Source organism: Poecilia latipinna, unplaced genomic scaffold (genome assembly GCF_001443285.1).
Source record: "Poecilia latipinna isolate Pla-1442-1.1 unplaced genomic scaffold, P_latipinna-1.0 Scaffold485, whole genome shotgun sequence".
NCBI classification, from domain to species: Eukaryota; Metazoa; Chordata; class Actinopteri; order Cyprinodontiformes; family Poeciliidae; genus Poecilia; species Poecilia latipinna.
The window spans coordinates 253101-274866 of NW_015113101.1; the positions used below are offsets into that span (position 1 = coordinate 253101).

At 40.0% G+C, this 21766-nt stretch overlaps 1 protein-coding gene across 3 annotated transcripts in view; it reads left to right on the forward strand.

Annotated features, from left to right (window-relative positions):
- LOC106951988 (BTB/POZ domain-containing protein kctd15) overlaps positions 1–21766 on the forward strand; it is a 36326-nt gene that overhangs the window by 9116 nt on the left and 5444 nt on the right. For all 3 annotated transcript variants that reach the window (XM_015039805.1, XM_015039804.1, XM_015039806.1), the window contains exons 2-4: positions 788–963; positions 7873–8017; positions 13690–13995. In XM_015039805.1, the coding sequence (XP_014895291.1) occupies positions 788–963; positions 7873–8017; positions 13690–13995 (627 nt within the window). The remainder of the gene's footprint in view (positions 1–787; positions 964–7872; positions 8018–13689; positions 13996–21766) is intronic.

A 21766-nucleotide genomic window follows, 5' to 3' on the forward strand; every position in this document is an offset into this window, starting at 1 on the left:
GGAGTGTTTGGGGCCCTTTAATTTTCAAAATTTCTTCAGGTTTTTTTTTTTTTTTTTTTTTTTTTGGTTTGGTCTTTTATATTTTGTTGTGTAATTCTCTCTGGAGTTTTACTCACAGCATATCAACTAACTGATCATTGCTAGTCTTGTCCGTGCGTTTTGTTGCGATCTGGCGCGTTTTTACGCGTTTGGTCCCTATAAATGCAGTCACGTGAGAAGCGATCACCTTGGAGTTTTGTGCATTGGGGTGCGTGTGTGTGTGTGTGTGTGTGTGTGTGTGGTGTGTGTGTAGCTAAGGTAAAGTTGCACCCCCTAACTTCCCTGCACTCCTCCCGCCTTGACTGCCTTCCTTCTCAGATTGGTGCTTGGCGCGTCTTGGCGCATCACGTCTAACACATAAGGCGACCTTTAATTAGAATATTGCAGCAGCAGTTTATTTTATCCCCCTGGAGGCTGACACCTAGCATCACCCACACCCCTCCTTGTTTCTCTCTCTCTTTCTCTCTCTCAGACACTCTTCCTATCTGTCTATCTCTCTCTCAGCCCTCTTCTCTAATAAGCATCCTCCTATCCTAGCCCGCGGTGCTGCATGAAAAGATGCAAACATACTTAATTAGAGCGGTGGCAATAATTTCCAAGCTAAATATGCGACCAGACAGACATGGAAGTGATCTGATAGCATTCAGAAAGGATATACCCTCTTCTTCCCTGTACAGGATCACTGTGTAGTGTTTTCCGCCCCTCCTTTACCTTTGTTCCCATGGCTTTTCTCTACACTTGCTTTCAGGAGGGAAGAAGCATGTCACGGCTGTCTCTGACCCGGTCCCCGGTCTCTCCCCTGGCCGCTCAGGGGATCCCTCTGCCGGCTCAGCTGACCAAGGCGAACGCCCCTGTTCACATCGACGTCGGAGGACACATGTACACCAGCAGCCTTGCGACCCTCACCAAGTACCCAGACTCCAGGTAAGAAGCGTGCATTTATTATCCCTTTATTTATTAATTTATTTTACCTGATTCGCTTAGTTCAGCAACTTATTAAGAACGACTGACAAATTAACAAGTGATGACTAATTATCAAACCCATTCAATTCAATTGAATAATGGAAACACGCACTTATTTAAAAATCGAATAAATCGATGGTATTGTTTCTTTAAATGAGGAACCGGATATAAAATTGTTTAACCAGTGTCACTGTCGTTCAGCTGCTGTGTAACTTCAACAGTGAAGTCAGTTTAACAGCAGAGATGCACTGATCGGGATTTTCCTGGCGATACCAATTTTCTCTGTTTTTTTTTTTTTTTTTTGTTCTGGTTTATAATAAGGATTTTAGCATACAAATAGTTTAAGAGTGGGGAACGTTTTGACTGGAAAAAACATGAATTTATACATAATCATTTGCTTATGTATTTTTTAAATGAAACTTTAGAAAGAGCCCTTGAGTAAAAAAATTTTTGTTGTTGATCAAATTAAAGATAGAAAGTTATGGATGTTTTTTTTTGAATCATTTATTGAATACATAGTTTTTTCTGTGTTTTATTTGCTGATTTATGTTTCCAGCTCTGACCAATTGAGCAGTGCACTCGTGCTTCAAAACTTGTGAAACAATGTATAGACATTTTATTCCTCTCTAAACTGAACTTTTAAACATTTAGTTTGATGGTTGTTAGATTGGTTTTGTTATTTTTTGCTGTCATTAAACTTAATACGTCTCAGTCAAGCACCCATTGAATAATAACAAACTGCCTTCTGATGTCAGACGTATCGTTCTTTGAAAATTTTATTTATTAATTTATTTAAGTATAAACTCAGGCTCATGAGGATACCACATATTGACCTTTTGCTGATTTATGACCAGTTTTATAATTGTTATTATCTGTACTTTAACACTGACGTGGCCTCAGGACAATTTGATACGGTCGAGTAATTTAGTTAACCTTTTTTCAGCCTGTGCTCCAACTCCTGTCTTACTTTCAGTTTTCTGCAACACAGGATTAAATGACAGATTAAGTTTAACAGGAAAACTTTTATTTTTTTCCATCTTGAACTCCCAGGTTTGCCGCCAGACAATCTGGTATTATGATATTCTATGCATAAATTTAAGAGAAGAATGAAAAGACAAAGTTTGATGATTTGCAAAATTAATTCATTTTATTAACTTAAATATTCTCTATTTTTTATTTACTAGAGGTCAGTTTTATTAGAGGTCAGTTTTTAATGACTCATTCCTGACCTCACCTTTAAATGCTATCACATATTTAGGTGAGATAAGGAGAGATGCGATAATTTAAAATACTGTACAATTTGTACCCCAGGAACTAAACAAACATATTCAAACATATTATTGAAATAGATTATTTTTGTGCTTGAAATACAGACTATTATCCTAAAACAATTAAAGACTTAAATTTCAGGTTCTGGAATAGCAACATGCCTAAATAAAACTTCTCACCTTCTGTTTTAGCTTTTGTTTTTAGTGTCCCACTCCACTTTTTATAGTGGCCCACATCTGGACATGGCTTTCTGGAGGCACAGCTGCCAGTAAAGCAGTTTAATACTGGCTCTTCAAGGTTTTAGCTGAGATGATTCAGATTTGAAAGAACTAGTTGAAATAATCTATTTTATCTCATTATTAGCTCCGTCCTGAAACAGTTACTCCACAATCCACAGCTCTGAAAGCAAACAAAACTAACTCTGGAGCCTCCACTGATTTGAAACGTCTCCCCTTACATTTACAGCGTTTACGTCTAATGCCCAGTGTCATTTGTTGCATTGTAGCGCCTTCAGTTGTGCATCAGCTGAGTCCCCAGTGGACCAAGGTAAACATGCACCAGAGGATCTGCCAAATTGGCTACAAGAAAACCATCCATGTAATCCCCTGGTAATAAAATTATGATATTCAGTAAGTCTACTGACAGAAAATCCCTGACAGCTTATTCTTTTATCCCGCTGCAACATAACATGAGTTTTAAAAAAAAGAAAGAAAGAAAACGTCTCTGCCCAGGCAGCGGTTTAATGTCGGTTTTTTTTCCCATCGAGATGATTTCCTGCGCGCACTTTCAGCTGTACTTCAGGTTCATGCAGTGGGTAGTTTATCGTTTATGCTGCTGTGCTTCTCCACTGGTGTAAATTTACACCATACAAAGAAGTTATTTAAGCGGTGACACACACACATGCACACACACGTACGCGCATGCACAGTTCAAAGTCAGCACATAGCCAGTAGTCGGAGCATCCACACTGTGCTTTTACAGTGGGAGTAAAGACTAGATATCAGTGGAAGTTCGTTGGAGAGCTCTTTCCTCTTCCTCTCCTTTGCACACATGCTCCTTTCCTTCCTTCCTCTCACTCCCTCTATCTGTCTCTTGCTGTTTCTTTCTCACTCTGGATCACACACACAAACACACACGCACATATGCATACACTCATTGTTTTGCTCCCTCTCCCAGCCTCCTCAGCGTACAGTTGCCCTCGGGGCTCCACTTTCCGCTGAAGCCAGAGGAAGGAGGGGCCCCTTTTGTGTGAATTAGGATAATGGCTGACAGCAGAAAGCAAAACAATTACACTGGCATGAGCATGTGTGCCGCGCTGAGCCGCGTTTGGTCGAGCAGGGCACCACGGGCGGAGCGCTGAAAACGTGACAACCGAATGAGAGCGGGGCTAAAAGACTTTTGAAGTCGCTGATTACTTTTAATAGATTGGCCCCTAAATAATGCAGCATGCCAAGAGAAAGTTAGTCTAGTAACTAATGTGCGGATATTCATCTTCTTCTGTGTGGGCCATATTAAGGGACAGGGGTCATGAAACATTGATGTGCACTCTGTGTAGCTCTCAAAGAGGACAGCCTCAGCAGTCACTTGAACAGAAGCTGAAGAAATTAGGGGAAATGTTCCTGAGACATGGAAACTGTTCTGGACATTTTTACTTTCCTGTAAAGCTTTTAGTGGGCAAAAGTGAGACATTAAGAAAACATTTGTAGTGTCTGTCAATTGACCTGACTAACAGTGGCATTCTTCAGCTGATGTAAGCTTAAGCAAAAAAAAAAAAAAAAAAAAAAAAAAAACTTCCGTTTTGTTGTATTCTACTCTGAAATGTTATCTAACAACATTCAGGTGTTTCCGTGCAACTGTGGGAATTAAAAAAAAAATTCTCCAAGGTACACTCTGGAAGTTTTCCCACCTAAACAGCACTTGTGATAAACTGGTTCTCGTGCTTCGCTCCAACTCTTTGCTCTTTTCTGGCACCAAAAAAACTGATGAACGAAGGATGAATTAGGAATCAGCTGATTTTAACCAAAGAAAACGTGCCGTCAGCGTTGATCGTTCTGATGTTTAAAATGGAAAAGCGTTTCGACTTTGAATGAAGCTTCAACTTTTTATATCAGATTGTGCTCAATACGACCATTTATTATTGCAAAAATAATAAAACAAATATTTTAATTGAGATGATTTAACCATACCGAGGTACTTTGTTGGAAATAAATTTCAGTTCTTCAAACACATTTTTATATCTAGCTTTACATTGCAATCAATACATTTTGTTTCTGGTAAAATACAAATTTTAGTAATTCTTGGCATTATTGTAACTGTCAGTACGCTTCAAGGATGTTTTATAGTTTATATTCTCAAAATCTGCTATTTTGGACCAACGCTTTCTTGTGTAGTGTATGTTTTGGTTAGTTTTTTTTTTATTTGGGCGTTTGGTAGGAATATTTCCCCCTTAACTAACTGAAAAACAACGATATTAGGACTGATGACTGTTTATGTGACACATACAGTCATATCATGGTCATGCAGTAGGAATAGGTTAGAAAACCTTTATTGGTCAGCTTTTGGATGAAAAGTTTTAACTACTACTTGAACTAACAGGGAGTGGAGAAGAGGGGGAAAGAATTCTGCTTTAAAAAAGTAAAGTTACGTTTTCAAAATCTGATTTCAAGTTGTCCTTGTTTTTGGAGAACCGTCCCTTAATGACTGAACGACTCAGAATCAGGCAGGGCCACCTTCACTTTCCCTCTGTTAGAAAGATGTCAGAGCGATTTGACTTTCAGAGATCTCTGCATGTGTTTCTGTTCCTCCATAACACACCCAACGGAGTTATTTCCATTAGGTGACCGATCGAGGTATAGCTTCCTTATAGCGTAACAGAAACGAGGATAAGGGCTTATTAGCACAACATCAGAGGGTGATCTGTTCTCTCCTTACAGTGGTCAATAGGACAGGAAATGCATGATATAAGTTCAGTCGATTTGCCATTTAGAGCTGCTGTTGGAGATTTAAGCATTCCCTCCCGTGATAAACTCAAACACCCAGCTTCTTCCTTCCCTCTGACTCTATTTTTATTTAAGTTTTACATTTTTGTCTCAGTTCACCACTCCTTCATTCCTAATCTCTGTTCTACTCTGTTTTCCTCTCTTTAGCCCACCCCTCCCTGCTCATCAGCCTGCTCTTTTTTTGTTGTTTATCTCATCTCTTAATTTTTTTACATAACCACTCCCTCGCCCTTTTCTCACCACCTACCTGTTAATAACACCCCCTCCGCTCACCCCCCCTCCATTCACCCCTCCAACTCAGGGATTTAACAAAAAGGGAAAAAAATGAGGAGACCAACAGACAAGAGGGAGTGGTGGAAAGGGAAAGAAAAAGAAAAACAGGCAGCATTTTAATTGCTTTTTTTTAAAAAAAAAAAAAGAAAAAAAAGTGGAGATGAAAAACAGAGTTAGCCTGGAGGGGTATGGTGAAATTCTAGCTGGAAGAATTGCAAGACCATATGAGAAAGGAACACCTCGGGCCAAACAGGGAGATGAGTATTGGTTTTTTATAAAGCATTTTGCATCGATTTCCAGAGAGAAAGCAAGCAAGGGAGAGGATGGAGACGGGGTGCGAGAAAAGAAGAAGGAGGGAAAGAAAGAGAAAAAGAAAGAAAGAGAGACAGAGTGAAAAAGAGGAAGAATGGCAGGAGGGGTGTGGGGGGGGAAGAAGCGTCTTTGCTTCCTCACACAGTCGAGTTAAAGAAAACAGAGGCGGCCAGTTTGACTTGATCGCTCAAGCTAAAAGAATCCATAAGACACGAGCTGGTTGTAAATTCAATAAAGTGAATTTGTGGTTGGAAACACGACTGCTTTTCGTATCCTTACATGCCTACTTTTCTTTTTTAGTAGAGATGCACTGATCAAGCGTTTTCAGGACAAAACCAATCTTTTTCTTTGAGGTCTGAGCTGCCAATTTTGAACAATTCAGTTTTCTTCCCTAAGAAAGATCTACTTCGATATGCTTGTTCTTCGATAAGACAGAATTTATGCATCAAAATATTTGACCATAATCTTATTCTGATATTTACTAAACCTAAAGAAGTCAAATGAAAGTACATGTATATGTTAAAAGTAGGATTTCTCGGGATTCAACATTTCGATCGGCAGAGTTGATCTAGAGAAAAATTGGCTGACTGACTGGAGCATCTTTAATTTTAAGTATCTCCAACTAAGTTTATTAACTCCAGCACTTTGCCAGCACTGAAGGAAGCATCGGCTGGCCAATTTGCAAATTTCTTTCATGATTTCTCTTGTCACCACAGGTGTGTTAGCCAGCCTGGAAGCTGTTAATATGATTTAAACCCTGATTACTTAAAAAAAAAAAAAAAAAAAAAATAACGATTGCAACGCAGCAGCCTGCCAAGAGCTCTTTGTCAGTGAGCTGCAAATGTGTAGTGAATTTGTAAAAGTGGTTTCGTGCTGCAGATTGTCCACCTTGTTTATTTACGCCAAGCAGACAGTTACAGCTAACCGTTAAATAAGGATATAGCAACCAGAAATGAGCAAACAGATAAAGTGGAGGTGTTTAGATGAGATTATTAAAGTGAGAGCTGGACCTGCAGGACATCCGCGTGAAGGCGAGGGGGTGGGGATAAATATCTGTCCATGGGTATCTGGAGGCATGGGCCAGCACTGTGTGATGAAAGTTTAAAGATAATAGCAATTTCTACTCTTTGCCTTGATGAGCCCCTGTAGCCAACATCAAATAAGCTCTTAATCATGCAGTACACTGAAGGATGGGGGGGAAAACCCAAGATACTGAGCAGCAACAAGTGTCTTATTACTAAAACAAAGTTGGCTAAATTTAGGTGAATGCTTAAAAGTCTGAATCTAACTAATGTTTTCTTGTTAATTATCATGATTTATAATATGTAAAAATAAAAAAAAAACATTAGCTGTAGCTTTGTTGAGATTTTTTATTGGGTGTGCATGTCTGCTCTACAACATTTACAACAACATATACAATGTCTACATATTTATTTGCTCTTTTGCTTTTTGCTTTAGGGTCATCTCTCTCTCTTACAAATGGCAGAGTTGTTAAACATTTTCCAAACTGCAAGTCAGGCCGCATTGCATACAGTAGAGTGCTGCTACTAAATTCTATTTAAATTCATAGGAAAGTTAAACTGTAACAGTAAAATATATATTTTTTTCCCGCATGCTTCCCTCATTTTAGCATGTGGCCCTTCCCCATTTCCTGCCTCTGATTCATTTGCACCCCTCTGACAGATGGAATAATAGAGCTGTAATGCTACATTCATACTATTAATTTCTGTAAGTACAAGCAGCAGACGTGTGTGTGTGTGCGTGTGTGTGTTGTTTTAATCTCTTTGCAGAAGGGACACTTCAAACAAGTCTGGAATGGGGGAACTGTGCCTTAAGCCCCTTGTTTCAACCTGTGATGCTAATGCATTTCAAGCTTAGTGCTAATAAAATTGAAAAATAAATGGAGGGTAATTGTTTCATGCATTTGAAGGGAGCTGGCTCATTCCATTATGTGGTTGTGTTTGTGTGTGCGGCTGTCTCTCTGCGTGTGTGTTTGTGTGTCTGTTTCAATTTTCAGAATCAGTCGCCTGTTCAATGGCACCGAGCCCATCGTGTTGGACAGCTTGAAGCAGCACTACTTCATAGATCGGGACGGCGAGATATTCCGCTACATTCTCAGTTTTCTGAGGACCAGCAAACTGCTGCTTCCAGAGGATTTCAAGGTATTTCTGCCACTGTGTGTTTCTGTCTGTCTGTCCTGGAAAACCTGAAGTAGTTCAAGGCATAAGTGATTGGAAAGTGAATTATTTTCGATTTTTCCAAAGATGGCACACTTCAGTTTACTCATGTTTGTGCTTTTTAATGCTTCTCTGTCCTCTCAAGGGATACAGTGCTCTGCAAAATTGTCCATAACATTTGAACATTTTAGCATTTTATTATTTTACTGCTGCAAACCTCAATGTATTTTTTTTAAATTCATATAATTGTCTAACACAAAGTAGAATGTATATTTTTTTAATTATAAAGTGGAAGGAACATAGTTTTGAGAAATAAAACTGTTTTCCATTATGTTCTGCCCCTCTGGATCCACGCAAGGTCAAACAATCAATCAGTCAAGTTCATTTGTTTAGCACATTTCAGCAACAAGGCAGTTCAAAGTGCTTTACATCATAAAAAACACAAAAGTACAAAGTCATAAAAGACAACACACAGTAAACCAGTAAACATCACAATTCGTCAAGTGCCACCGTTACACATCAAAATGTCGTAAGCAACTCTAAACAGGGTCAATCTTTTTGGGTACCAGCTTCAATATCTATATCTACACACCAAAACATGTTCCAGTTTTCTGAAGACTTTCAATGAACAACAAGCCTTATCACGCATTCGTAATTGCATTTAAGTTTGAACTTTAACTAGGCCACTCTATGCTTTGCTCTGACCATTGCATTGTAGGTCTGGCTTCATGCTCATTGTCCTGCTGGGAGGTGAACCATTAGGGTGAAGGAGATTTGTTCTAGGACCTCCACCATGTTCGCATGAACTCTTGGTTCCTTGTGAAAAATTCATCCTCACAGCAAAGTGCTGTTACTACCATGTTTTACTGATGTGTTCAGGATTCATATGCAATGTTTCTGTGAAACAGCGTTTCGTTTTTCTCAGCTAAAATGTTCAATGTGGTTCTCAGCTGACTGGAGCATCTTCTTCCACAGGTTACTGGATTTTTGTGGCCTTTGTTCTACAATCGATTTAAGAGCCCATATTTGTAGAGTGCACACCTAATAGTTGTCATGCAGACGTATTCTTCCACTGTGGATATTAGTGGAACTTTTTCACAACTTCCTTGGTCTTCATGTTGCTGATTACTCACCAATATTCTCGAACAAACCTCCAAGGGCTTCAGGGAACAGCTGTGCTTAAATTGCACACTGGTGGGCTTTATTTGCTCACACTTAGATCTTTTTTATAGTTAGTTGATCTATCACATAAAATGCCAATAAAATACATTGTAGTTTTTGTAACATTTCTAAACTGTGAAAAACTTGAGGGGTACGGATATTTTTCCAAGTAACTGCGCATGCATTCATCGGTGCACTGTTCCTTTACGCATTACGAACCATCAGATCCACTTGAGCCTTACTGAGAACTCACACTTGGTTTGTGTTTCAGAGCTTGATTGATGAAGTTTATTCTAAGTAGAAACAGGCACCATAAATTATAGTTTCTTATCACACTTGGCCTGTATTAGCCAAACCAAAGCACATGTTCGTATCAACCAAATGCACACTATCTAGTTGTGTATCATATAATGTTTTGCACATGTCAGTTTCCCACCGGTGATGTTTTTCTGTACAACAGCACATCTTTTGAAATGAGCTGCATATAAAAAGTAACATTTATGCACAATAGCATATGTGGCTTTGCATTAATGACTATGCCTACAGCTGGATCCTTCTCAAGGTTTTGTTTGGTGCTACGGTTTCCTAGGTGTGCACTTCTTTCCGTTGCGCAACCCAAAGTGACCTTTTCACTCGTTCATCCTTCCCCACAAGGTAGCAAGGCGAGGCCAAGCCTCTCGGAGCCGGGGGCCTGCTCCCTGGGCCCCACGGATAGTAGGAACAAGAGCCAAACCTCAGACAACAGAACATGACATGAAAGCCCCGCATATTTTGGCAGACGATTCCCTGACTCATAGCTGATTACTTTTTTCCTTTTGCATCTACTCTCCCCTTCGCTGCCCTCCCCTCGCCTCCCCTCCTTCCCCCTTGCTTTCTGTGAAGTCTTGACAGTCCAATCAGGCACCACGGTTTACACAGAATGCGTTAGACTTCATTGTTTCGACTCATTACGACCCACTCGCATAAGCCTGTGTTGATCTGCATACCTTTCAATTTGCGTGAAGCCAGAAGAAAAAAATGCAAATAGTGCGAGGCAGAATTGAGCATGTCCTTATCTGAACACAATCAGGCTTGCCGTCGCCCCAGGGCCGGGTCTGTTTCTGCTGCTGGCAGCCGCGGCGCAGTGTGTTTTGCTAAATCAATGTGAAAGTCTGAGCAGAATAGGAAAAGATTTTTTTTTTTTTTTTTTGCAGCTTGTATCAGTGGAACAAAAATATTCCCTATTAATATCCTCCTCTGGACTCATTATTCAAACCACAATTAATCAGGAGAGTGTAAGCAATGCTCAGTCATAGCGAGGGCATGGTTTAAAAGCGGAGCAAGTTAGTGGAGTTCACGTCAGATTATTCAGTTAAATTGACTTCTTCTTTCTTTATGTGTTGTGTTCTTATTCTTGCGACTGATCTACATTATATGGGAGTTGGCTGTAGTGTTTTTTTTTTTTTTTACAGCGGCTTGTTTAATCAACATCCTGCGAGCTTCTGCTTGTGTGGTTTTAGTCACTTTTTTTAGTTTAAGAAACACAGCAGGTCTTTATTAGTCGGACTCCCTCATAGTGACATCCTCCATCATTTTTCTCTCCTTCTTGTCTTTATCCATCTGTCCCTCCCCCTGTCCTTCCCTGAAATGTTGCCTTGCCGTCAGGCTATCAGGTCGGATCATTATTTTGAAGCTCAAACGGGCTGTCTGGACACAGGATTGGGGGATGAATTGTCTCGTAGAGCTGGCAGCGTTAACAGCAGCTTCAGCAACCAGGACAGAGCTGTTGGCCTTGTCTCCCTCTCATCCTCACCTCAGCACTTAGGATTACTCTGTTGTTTTCTACGCTGCTCAGGATGACTAAAGTGCCTCGCAGACAGACCCCTGTTAAAAACATATCCATCCATGGCTTCAGACCTGTGAAGGATGAGGAGCTACACTTTGATACAGAGAGCCGCCTGAAGGGGGGCGTCTCGCTATGAGTTTTGTCAGCAGCAGCAAGAAGGCCGACAGAAAGGAGGAAAAAAAAAAAAGACAGAAAAAGGAGGAGAAAAAAAAAGGGGGGGGATGGACTCACCATTCCTCGTCCGCAATCTGAAATCCTAAATATTAGAATTTGAGCTTAAGATGTGTTGCGTCAACTCTGAGACCAGATGGAGTTGTGTTTGGGTGTCGTTCCCACGTCTCAGATGAAGGCACAGCTCAGATGAAGGGGTGAAGAGTGACAGAATTATGTTTGCTGCCATCTTTTGTTTCTGTGCCTGGCAGTAGGCAACAGAGGTAAAGATAAACAAATGAAACACTATCACAACTACAGTGCTTTTAAAAACGTTTAATACTTGTTTAGCTACCACCACAATCCTAAATATATTTTATAGAGCTTAAACGACCAGCATAAATCAGTGGAAACAAGTTGGTACATTGTTTCCACATTGCTTTACAGACAAAATTCAAAAAAGGAGGAGGGTGTGCATATGTATTAAAATCCCTAGAAGTTGCCTAATTAGTGAATAGAGTTCACCTATATGTTATTTGATCTCATTGTAAACCCAGCTGTCCTGTGTTAGCCTCAGAGGTTTGTGAGAGAACCCAAAGACCAAAGGATGAAGTTGTGGACAAAATTTAACACAGATTTAGTTTATAAAACAATTTTCCAAGCATTGAACATTTCATAATGCACTGTTCGATCTAAAATTTGGAAATTGTAGATTTTCAAATGATAGATAGCAATGCTAGACATGGCTATTCACCATAGCTAACAACTTAGAGGTTTGTGGTAACTGTGGGAAAGCTGCATAGTTCTACAGGTCAGGTGGGATAATCTATTGACAAGATAAATATTCGCCATAAAAATATATTCCTAAATATGGAAGAAGCCGACATGGTCAGATGAGTCTAAAAGCAAACTCTTTTGGCCTAAATGTGGACAGAAACATGTTTTAAGCACATCTCTTCTACAATGTCTGTCAGATGTCACAGATGACTGATCTCATGTGATTTCACCGAGATGGAAAAAAATGGGCTGACGTTTCAGTTTCTGGATGCAAATTTGCTAACATCATGTAGATAAAAAAAAAAAAAAGTACTTCAACAATATGTCGAGTAAGTTAGACTAAAAAGCAGAAGTACTTCTCCAGCATTGTACTGGCCGCGTTCACTGGATGAAGCATAAAGAATTTATCATTAAAAATGTGCATTCTTACTTTTCAAAGGTTTATCGGATGCTGTTGTATGCCTCATGTTCTTGTTTGGCTAATAAATATAAGCAGACGACGGTTCCAGCGTGGATCTCAGCAACATGCGCATAATGTAGAGAAAATATCTGCACGTCAAGGATGACAGTTCACAAACAATGACTGGATTAAGCTGTCATTCTTTTTCCTTGTGAGACACTAATCAGAACAGAGATGGATTAATTACTGATTGTTTAGCAAAAAGATTTGCAGGGTTTAGGTGTAACCTAATTAGATCTTGTTCTAATAGGAGCTTAACATCGCGCCACGAGCCTTATTAACATAACCCCAGATATTCCCAACCCTCCCCCACCCCCCTATAGGAGGAATCCATTAAAAAGGCTCCTTGGCTGATGATTGTCCTCATGTTCACTTGCACATTTCTTCCTCCTCCCCTGTATTTTCTATGGTAGTGGTGAGTGATGGTGCCATCTGGTCTTGTGGGAAATTAGAGGCAAGCGCACCGGGGCAAATGGCCCCCAGCTAGCCCTGCCCAGGAGTGAGAGGGAAGCAATCTGCTGCAGACTGTCTGCACACAGGAATGCACCATCACACTTTGCTGGAGCACCACTGATGGCCTTTCTGGAGTCAGCTAGCCAAAACATGCTAAAGGCCAGCACTGCTCTGCCAAGAGCCGCAGTGGAGGAAAGCTGCTATGCTTTGTTAACTGAGAATGTTGTCCTGCTGGTTGCAGGCCATCACTGATCATAGTTTATTGTTTCTCTCTTCCAAGGACGTGCTGTCACTCCTGAAGGCAATTAAGTTTACATTTGGGCTGCGTTCACACATCACGTCTTGAGCCGCAATTCCGATTGTTGCTGAAATCTTTTTTTTTTTTTTTTTTTTAATGCCAACCGCAATGAAACTCCTGTGTGTTACCAAAGCGACCCGCGTGCGCGGAAGAAGAACGCTGACGTCACACAGCAGCGCTTCGTTTACGGAAATAACAGATGGAGCCGTTTATGGATCAATTTTAAAGTTTATTCAACAATGAGAGCAGACAGTCACAAGATGATAACACAAAACGAGCTAATAACAAGAAAGCATAACCAACAGCAATGATCTTCCGTGAAGCATTGACTGCAAAATGACTTCTCTTTAAAAACACATGCAGTATAGCCTCTTAGTTGGCATGCTTAATATTGCACAGCATTGTGCTGTATCGTTTTCCGTGTGACCTTGGTGAAGAGATGCAATATAGTGAAAGATGGTGCGTTAGTCACACATACAGCCAAAAGGACTGTAACTGACCGCCGTAACCTCCACGTCCATCTGTCTGTGCAGGACTTCCACCTGCTGTACGAGGAGGCCCGTTACTACCAGCTGACGCCCATGATCAAGGAGCTGGAGCGCTGGAAGCAGGAGCGCGAACAGCGGCGGATGGCACAGCCCTGCGACTGCCTCGTGGTCCGGGTCACGCCCGACCTCGGTGAGAGGATCGCCCTGAGTGGGGAGAAGGTCCTCATAGAGGAGATCTTCCCTGAGACCGGAGACGTTATGTGCAACTCAGTCAACGCCGGCTGGAACCAGGACCCAACGCACGTCATCCGCTTCCCTCTCAACGGCTACTGCAGGCTCAACTCCGTGCAGGTCAGGCATCAAGGAGAATACTTTTGATACATTACAGATATTTCAAAAATAAATAAAATACCCGCGTAGTTAACAGTCACGCATTTATCAAATTTCTTGAAAAAAAAAAAAAAAAACTTGAAATCTAACTAATTAGCCACGGTGTTGGTGTTCCAGAACGCCCACCCAGTTTACGTCATGCTCTCATTAATACCGGAAAACATTTCTGAGCAGCTTGAAGGAGGCTGTATGTGCCTAGATGAGCTTTGGGCGCACACAGTTATCACCAAAATGAGATTCAGCTTTAATATGGAATATGTCTTATTATTTAGCAAAGAACTATACAAACAAAATGTAAAGATACATTTTAGGAAAACAAGCAAACCAAATGTTAGATAGCAATAGATATGCAGCTTCTTAATATCTGCAAACCTTAACAATAAGATTGCAGCCGGGGTTTTTTTGTTTTGTTTTGTTTTTTCCTTGTGTACTGTCTTTAGCTTCTTTGACTAGCATAATGGGTCTGGCTGCCTTCCAGTGTGGGAAAAATGTAGAAATTATGCCAGTTACACAACTGAATTTATGAAGAAATGTTGGTTCTTCTAACACTTTCTGTGACCTTTAGCATCTTGGATAAAATCGTCTGTATCAGGTGTGAGCAATGTCTGCATTGATGTGATCATATTGTTGTTATGTGTAATAATTATTCGGTCCTTTGCATTAGTTTTAGTTCACACACTGATTTTGGGTGATATATTGTCGTTCTCTCACTAAAAGGTTTATGAATTGTCAAAAAATCTTTATTCTGTCTCACATTCTCTTTCTAGCACACATTAGAGCATTCATAAGAGTATCAATGTAACAAAACAGCAAAACTACAACAGTCTTCTTCAAAATGACAGTATTTTATTTTATTTTTTTGCAGAATTAACTCTTGATGCGTAGTTGATTTTGGATTATTTTGTTTGGGATTTTTTTTTTTTACTGCTGTGCTCGCTATATTCATATGCGTTAATTTAATTGCACAACTCTATTCTTAAGTAGACAGCTGGTAGAGTCTTTTGCCTCTTTTGTTGAAGCAGAGTTCATGCTGTTGTTGGGGCACCATAAAAACTACCTCAGAAAACTACTTTTACAGTTGTGTTAACCACGAAGATCTGAGAGCGAAAGATCGAGGGGGAAAGTAACAGTCTCACACCACGGGCTCGATATAACACACTTAGGAGCCCACAGCCACGAATAGACTAACACACAGAGGAGCCTTCACCCCTGCAGCAGCCAGAGAGACCCTCTCCGAGGCAAGCTGGTGCGCTCTGACACCTCTCCACCTCGCCCCCCTCACCATACACCCCCTGTCGGTGTGAGAGACCACCTCCAGGGAGGTGAGCGCAGCGTGCGGGACAAAGCGTGTGTAGACTGCGGCCATGTTTTCCTGCAAAAAAAATGAAGAAGAGGAATGGAAAGGGGGGGAAATGATATGCATAATTTACACTTTACTCCTTTTTAAGACACAGCTCCTTTTTTAAAAAGACTCCAATATAACACCGCTTAGGGCAATTGAAATACACGTATTGCATTTTTTAATACCATACTTACAATTTCTCAAACAGCCTAAACCAGTTTATACTTCCTTTATAGATTTTTAAATGACTTACAATATAATTAATTGGCCGCATCAACTAACACAACATTCTCCCACTCTGTTTACCAGGGAGACTGGTTATAGGATGTGAGCTCATCTGACTAACACAATTTGAGAGGAGACTTTATTGTCCTCTCCGATTTTTATTTTTTTTTTTCCAATATGAGGTTGCTCCTGAAGGTGAGGTGAGCTGAGATGCTCCTGTCAAAAAAAAAAAAAAAAAAAAAGCGCTAATGGCAAGTGGAGCTGGATTGTCAAGGTTTTACTGGGAGCGTCTCCCAGTTAAAGAGGTGTAGACGCTCCTGTGTGGTATTAGGAAAACCTGTTTTTGTGGTATTGTTGTTTGATATGATTAGCATTACAATAGCCCTTCAACTTTTTCAAACCTCAACCTCATACAGTTATACTTTTATTGGGTTTTCATGCAATAGGTCCACATGAATTCAAGCAAAATAGCTTAAAACTTGTTTCACAAATAAAAATCTGAAAACATCTATCTATTTAAAGGTTTAATTTTAATTTAGTTAAAATTTTATTTCAGTTCAGTTGTTCTGTGGAGGCTTCGGAGGTTTGTCAGAGAAGCAAACAGATCACAGTTGAGCTTTTTTGTTTTACATACATGACAGAAAATATACACTGTGCATCACCTTGAAAATATCCTTGCAGTGAAACACGGTGATACTGTGAAAATCCCTTTCTTCAGCAGGACGAGGAAGCTGCTTATATTTGTCTGGAAGATGGTGACTTGAGATTACGGCAGGCTTTTGGCTTTCAGTCGGATATCGACCTGTCTTGGTTTTCACAGATGTCCTTTATTCAGTCTTGATTAGCTTGAGCTATTTGCAAAGAACAACGGGCAAACATATCTTTTTGCAGATGTGCAAAGCTGAAAGAAGCATTCCCCAAAAGACACGTCTATTATTTCCCTCCACTTCATAATAATGCTCTACTTTTTTTTATATATCTATCACATAAAATCTCAGTAAGATACAATGAAGTTTCTGGTTGCAATATCACAAAGTTTGAAAATGCTACGGTAATGAGTATTATATTATTTGTATGCAGAGCATTAATGTATGTCTGTACAAATATAATTACTTCCTAAATATAGCATCCAAGCAGCCCACTGCGACTGCGATTTAGCACACATTCATATTGCAGTGACAATTATGATACAATATGCTGTGCAGCTCTAGTAGTGGCAGTTGCGTACACACAGAATAGGTTCATTAAAAAACCCTAATCAGAACAGATGCAGGGCCTGGCTCAGTGAGTCTATGCAGATAAGGATGTAAAGAGCAGATGGAGCTGTTGCTTTTTGTTGTTGTTGTACGGGTAAATTTTTCTAAACAACTCGCTCATTATGTACTGCAGGTATGAGAACGTTTGCTAAATATTTCTCGTCTTACCTGCAAGACAAAGAGCCTCTGATCTGATTTCAAGTCCAGGCATTAACCCTGAGGAAACGTGCTCACCACCCCACCCTGCCTGCAGCGTGAAAGTGTGAGGAGGGTGTGGATCAGAAAACCTGTTAATACAGGTGTTAAATGTTTTTGATGAGAGTTTTGATTTTGAGAGGAAAAAGAAAGATGTGTGGGAAAAAAAATAAAAGCTGAGATTGTCTACAGAGGTCTGTTTTTTATCCTGATTTCAAGAAAGCACTCCGTGAGCTTATTTAAAAAGTTACAAAACTGGAATAAAATTTAAATATTGAGTAAATTTCGCCCTGCCTTTTGTTCTTCTGGGAAAGTGCGAACAAACAACTCCACCTTGGCACGTGATTCTCCATGAAGTCATGACTGGAATTTTGTGAATAATGCGAACCACCTGCGCTGCTGTGTGCAGACCCGGCGCAGGGACGCAGAAAGAAAAGAGGGAAAACATTTAACCTAAGAGTCGCAGAGGTGTACAAAGACGCGTCCCAGCTCTGGAGCCTCGGCTGCTGCTCCATACATCACCGTGATGAAGCGCTCAGATCACACCAGAGCCAATCCGTCCTTCATCACTGTGACAGCAGAGGCAGAAGTGGATAAGGGGCCTGCTCCCCCCTCCCACTGCCCAGGCAGCGTACGCAACATGCTGCAACACCCTCTCACATGTCACCCTGCCACTCCATCAATCCTGCGTCGGCTGAGTAGGGAGAGCAAAGCCCATCAGAGCAGACAAGGCCACACAAACACCTCCGCAGCGCTCCTCGGTGGCCTGAGTGGCAGAGACGAACTGTAATACTGCTCCAGTTTTTAGCTCCCTTTCTGTAGCACCTTGGGTCCAACGCAACGTGAGGCTGAGCAGGAAGCTGATTGCTCTGACAGGTGGAGATGTTAAAAACCAGATTCCTCTGACTCCTCCGACACTTAAATAGGCCAGCCTTCATATTAATATTTAAATTTATGAGTTTATACACTTACACATACACGCACACACTAAAGATTTTAACACTAGAGAAAAAAAACATGTGTATATATATATATATATATATATATATATATATATATATATATATATATATATATATATATATATATATATTACCCTCAAGCTCCCAGGCCTCTGGTAGAGGACCCGAGCTCAGAGGATGAAAGAGACCACCCACGGAGGGTGAGAGGGGAATTTTTTATATAAAAAACAGTAATTAATGGAAAAATATTAAACTAACCTTGCCCTACGTGAAAAAGTTTTTCTCCCCTAAACCTTAAACTAATTGTGCCTAAATTGAAGGCAACAACTACAATGTAGCATTGGTGATAACTGGGAATGCATTACGGCCCAGTCAGCCACATCAGAGGGTGTTTGACTGTTTAAGGTCACGTCTCAGCATCTCAAACGGTTTTATGATTCAGCCTCTTCAGTGCCGTCATTTAGGGGTTATTTTAATGAGCCGTTTGGTTGGAGTCTCACTGTTGTTCTTTCTATTGCAAAATTTGCAATTTTGCCAGTTACGGCAAGTTGTTAAGAATCAAAAGCATTATACCACTTTTATTGTTATCGTCACTTTCTGAATGGTTGTGTTAGTTTAACATTTGAAGTAAAGCGACACTTACCTGTCAAAAAGTTTGACTGTTGCCATTGTCATACCACAAAATATTTTCCTGAAAGTCACAGGAAGTCTTTTAGCAAACGTGAGATGGACCTTTGTGTTTGTTTTGCTCTCAACTTGAAACTCTGGATCCCATTTTTGCCGTGTCTCTTTCTTACTGATGCTAACTGAGTCGGATGAGACCTGCAATGCATTTCATGATGTTCTGGGTTTTGTTGTCGCCTCCTGCACGAGCTGTTGATGTGGTTTTGGAGTAATTTTGGTTGATTTCTCTATTTACGGATGATATCTTTTACAGTCTTTTTTTTTTTTTTACTGTAGAGTCCAAAGCTTTAGACAGTTCCAGATCAGGTTATGACATCTTGATTTCTGAGATTTATTAGCCTACTTCATCTTGTCACACAGGTTTTATTTGTTATTTTTTTCCACTAGATCTCGTTTGGTTTTTATAGCTTTTTTCCCTTTAAAAAAAAACCAAACAAATTGGAAACAGCTTATTTTACTCATCTTTGTCTAATGTAACTTAAAATTTAGTTGATGATGTGAAAGATTTATGCGTAAAGAAAAAGTAAAAACAGACTCAATTTGTGGGGGCACAAACACTTTTTCACCACACATTTTTAATCATTTGCGTCATATTGTCGTTTATTCATTGTAACCATGTTATAATAATACTCTCCACATTATCATCTGGGATTTTGTTTATGATGCCACCTCGGTATTATTACTGGCTGCTCATTTTTCCACCCACTTGAAAACTTTCAGTAGAAATAAACAACCTGACCTTTGTTAGACTCTGATTCTATACAGAGTAGTAAAGTTTTATAAATTTGAAATCTAAAGAGGAAAAAATGTTCAAATTGATAAAACGTTTTCAAACTTCATTGTAAAATTATATGGATTTATAAATGTAGACATCAGCAGTGAAGGAGGTACGTAAATGTTTTATTTCAAAGAAAAATGCATTTCAACTTTTACACATTTTTTTTGAAGAAGTCCAATAAAATCATTTTTGTTCTTAATAGACACGAAACACTGAACATTACAGAATCATATTGCTTAGTTACTGTTGATATATTGTTGCAGAGAAAGTAGGTTTTATGGTTTATAGTAGTTTCAAATTCAGATCCAAAGCGAATAAAATGTAAAGCAGCTACACAATCCTTGTATGCAGTGGGATATGGAGTTAATTTTACATTTTTCTTTTACACTGACCTACTGCTATAAATATCAAAACTAGTGACAGTAAAGTTTTAGGAAAGGGTTGAAAACCATCAATTTCTCAGGTGCGGTTTGTTAGCTTAGTCAGAACTTGCTTAAGTCCTCTCACAATTCGCATTTCCAAAAACATGGTGATTGTGGACATCTTAAAACGTCCGTTTGCTATGACAAATCCAGACCATTTGCTCCAAGCTCTGTCTGAAAATACTCCACAGTCAAAGTGCTTTTGTCACTGGTGAGTCGTAAAAGCTGGCACACAGCTTAGAGAATTACAAAGAGCTGGAGCTTCACCGCTGCTCGATGCCAGATGCTTAGGCTGCAGATAACGTTCCTTGTCGAGCTTGTGCATTGTTAAACAAAAGCGCTGCCCCCTCCTGAGTGCAACACTCGTCAAACGCTTCATCCTGCGCGTGTCACACGTGTCAATCAGCTCTGAATCCTGGGCCCGCTCCTCAGAGGTGCTCCGAGTTTGTCTGTGCGCTCCGTCGGCCATTAATATTGCATCGCGTTCCCGTTTTCCAGTCCTAAAACTCGTCCGCTTTGATTCCCTTCTTCACCCTCTTTGCTAAATTCCTAGGATGGGCCGATATTACCCCCTCTCTTCACAACAGTGGCGACCTCGGGCAGCTCGTTCACGTGGTTAAATACGGAATGGTTTGCATTTGTTTGGTGGAGCCGTGTTTCCAGATCACCTGGGACAGAGAGTGGAAGGAGACGCTTTTAATCAGTTTCAGTCTTACTAGCAGGAAAAGAAACAGACAGAAGTAATGAAGTCTTACAAAGAGCTAATTTAGTTCTTATTATATCCTTTGCAGTTCGATCCTGATTTCCTGCACTTAGTGCAATATTTTCCATATTGTGCACTGCTTTATAAAAGTGTTCACATGTTGTCACATTGCATATAATTGCGAATGCGTGTATTGTGATTTTATATGATATTCAGAAAGAAAGTAGCTGAAAGGAAATAAAAACTAATAAAAAAATCTAAAAAGGTTTGTGTCCTGATGAGGTGCATGGAGCAGCCGTGTGTCAAAACTTTATTGAACCTCTATTAACTAAAAGTACAGCTTATCCTCTGGATGATAACTCAAACTCAGACAGTTCCAGACTTTGACTGGACCGTTACTAAATATGCATATGCTTTAAACTAAACTATAGTTGTCCAACTGGAAAGGAGGCCTTTGTACAGTCTTCTAAAAGGTATTCAACATCTGTGTTTAGCTTTGGCCAGCTTCCCTGTCACTCTTGACGAGTGCAATCCCACATCATGATTGTGCCACCACCGTGTTTCACCATGTAATTCCATAATGGTGTTATTTTTGGATAATCCGCAGTGCTAGTTTTACTCCTCAAGTGCCATTTTTTGTGCAGGTCAAAAAGATTTGTTTTTGTCTCATTTGACCACATTTAGAAGGTGAATGTTTTTTGCTTTCAGTGGTGTTTTATAACCAAACCCTGCTTTGATGTTAATGCCTGACCTCAGTCTGTTTTTTAGTCCTCAGATTAAGTCGTACACAGTTGGATTCTGTTTATTATCAATGTGACTTTTTGAAGAGAGCAGTGGTACAGAATGTTGTTTAGGGTTAACAGAGTAAAAGGAGCTAAACACAAATGCAGGTCTGTAGCGTCATTTTATTTTAAAATACGCTGAAACTTGTTGTAACGTAAGAAAATGTGAAAAAGGTGAATATGTTTGCAGTTTTTGTTGCAGCCTATTACGGAGTTCACAGTGTTTGGACAAACTGGGGGAAAAAAATTAGGAAAAACTGCTAATGACCATTATTTCCATGTTATGGAAATAGTTTTCCTCAGACTCAGTCTTTATCCAATCAAGTTGCTTGTGCAGAACTCACAGTTTGACTTCTTAGTTATGGTTTTGCTCAAGTGAGCTA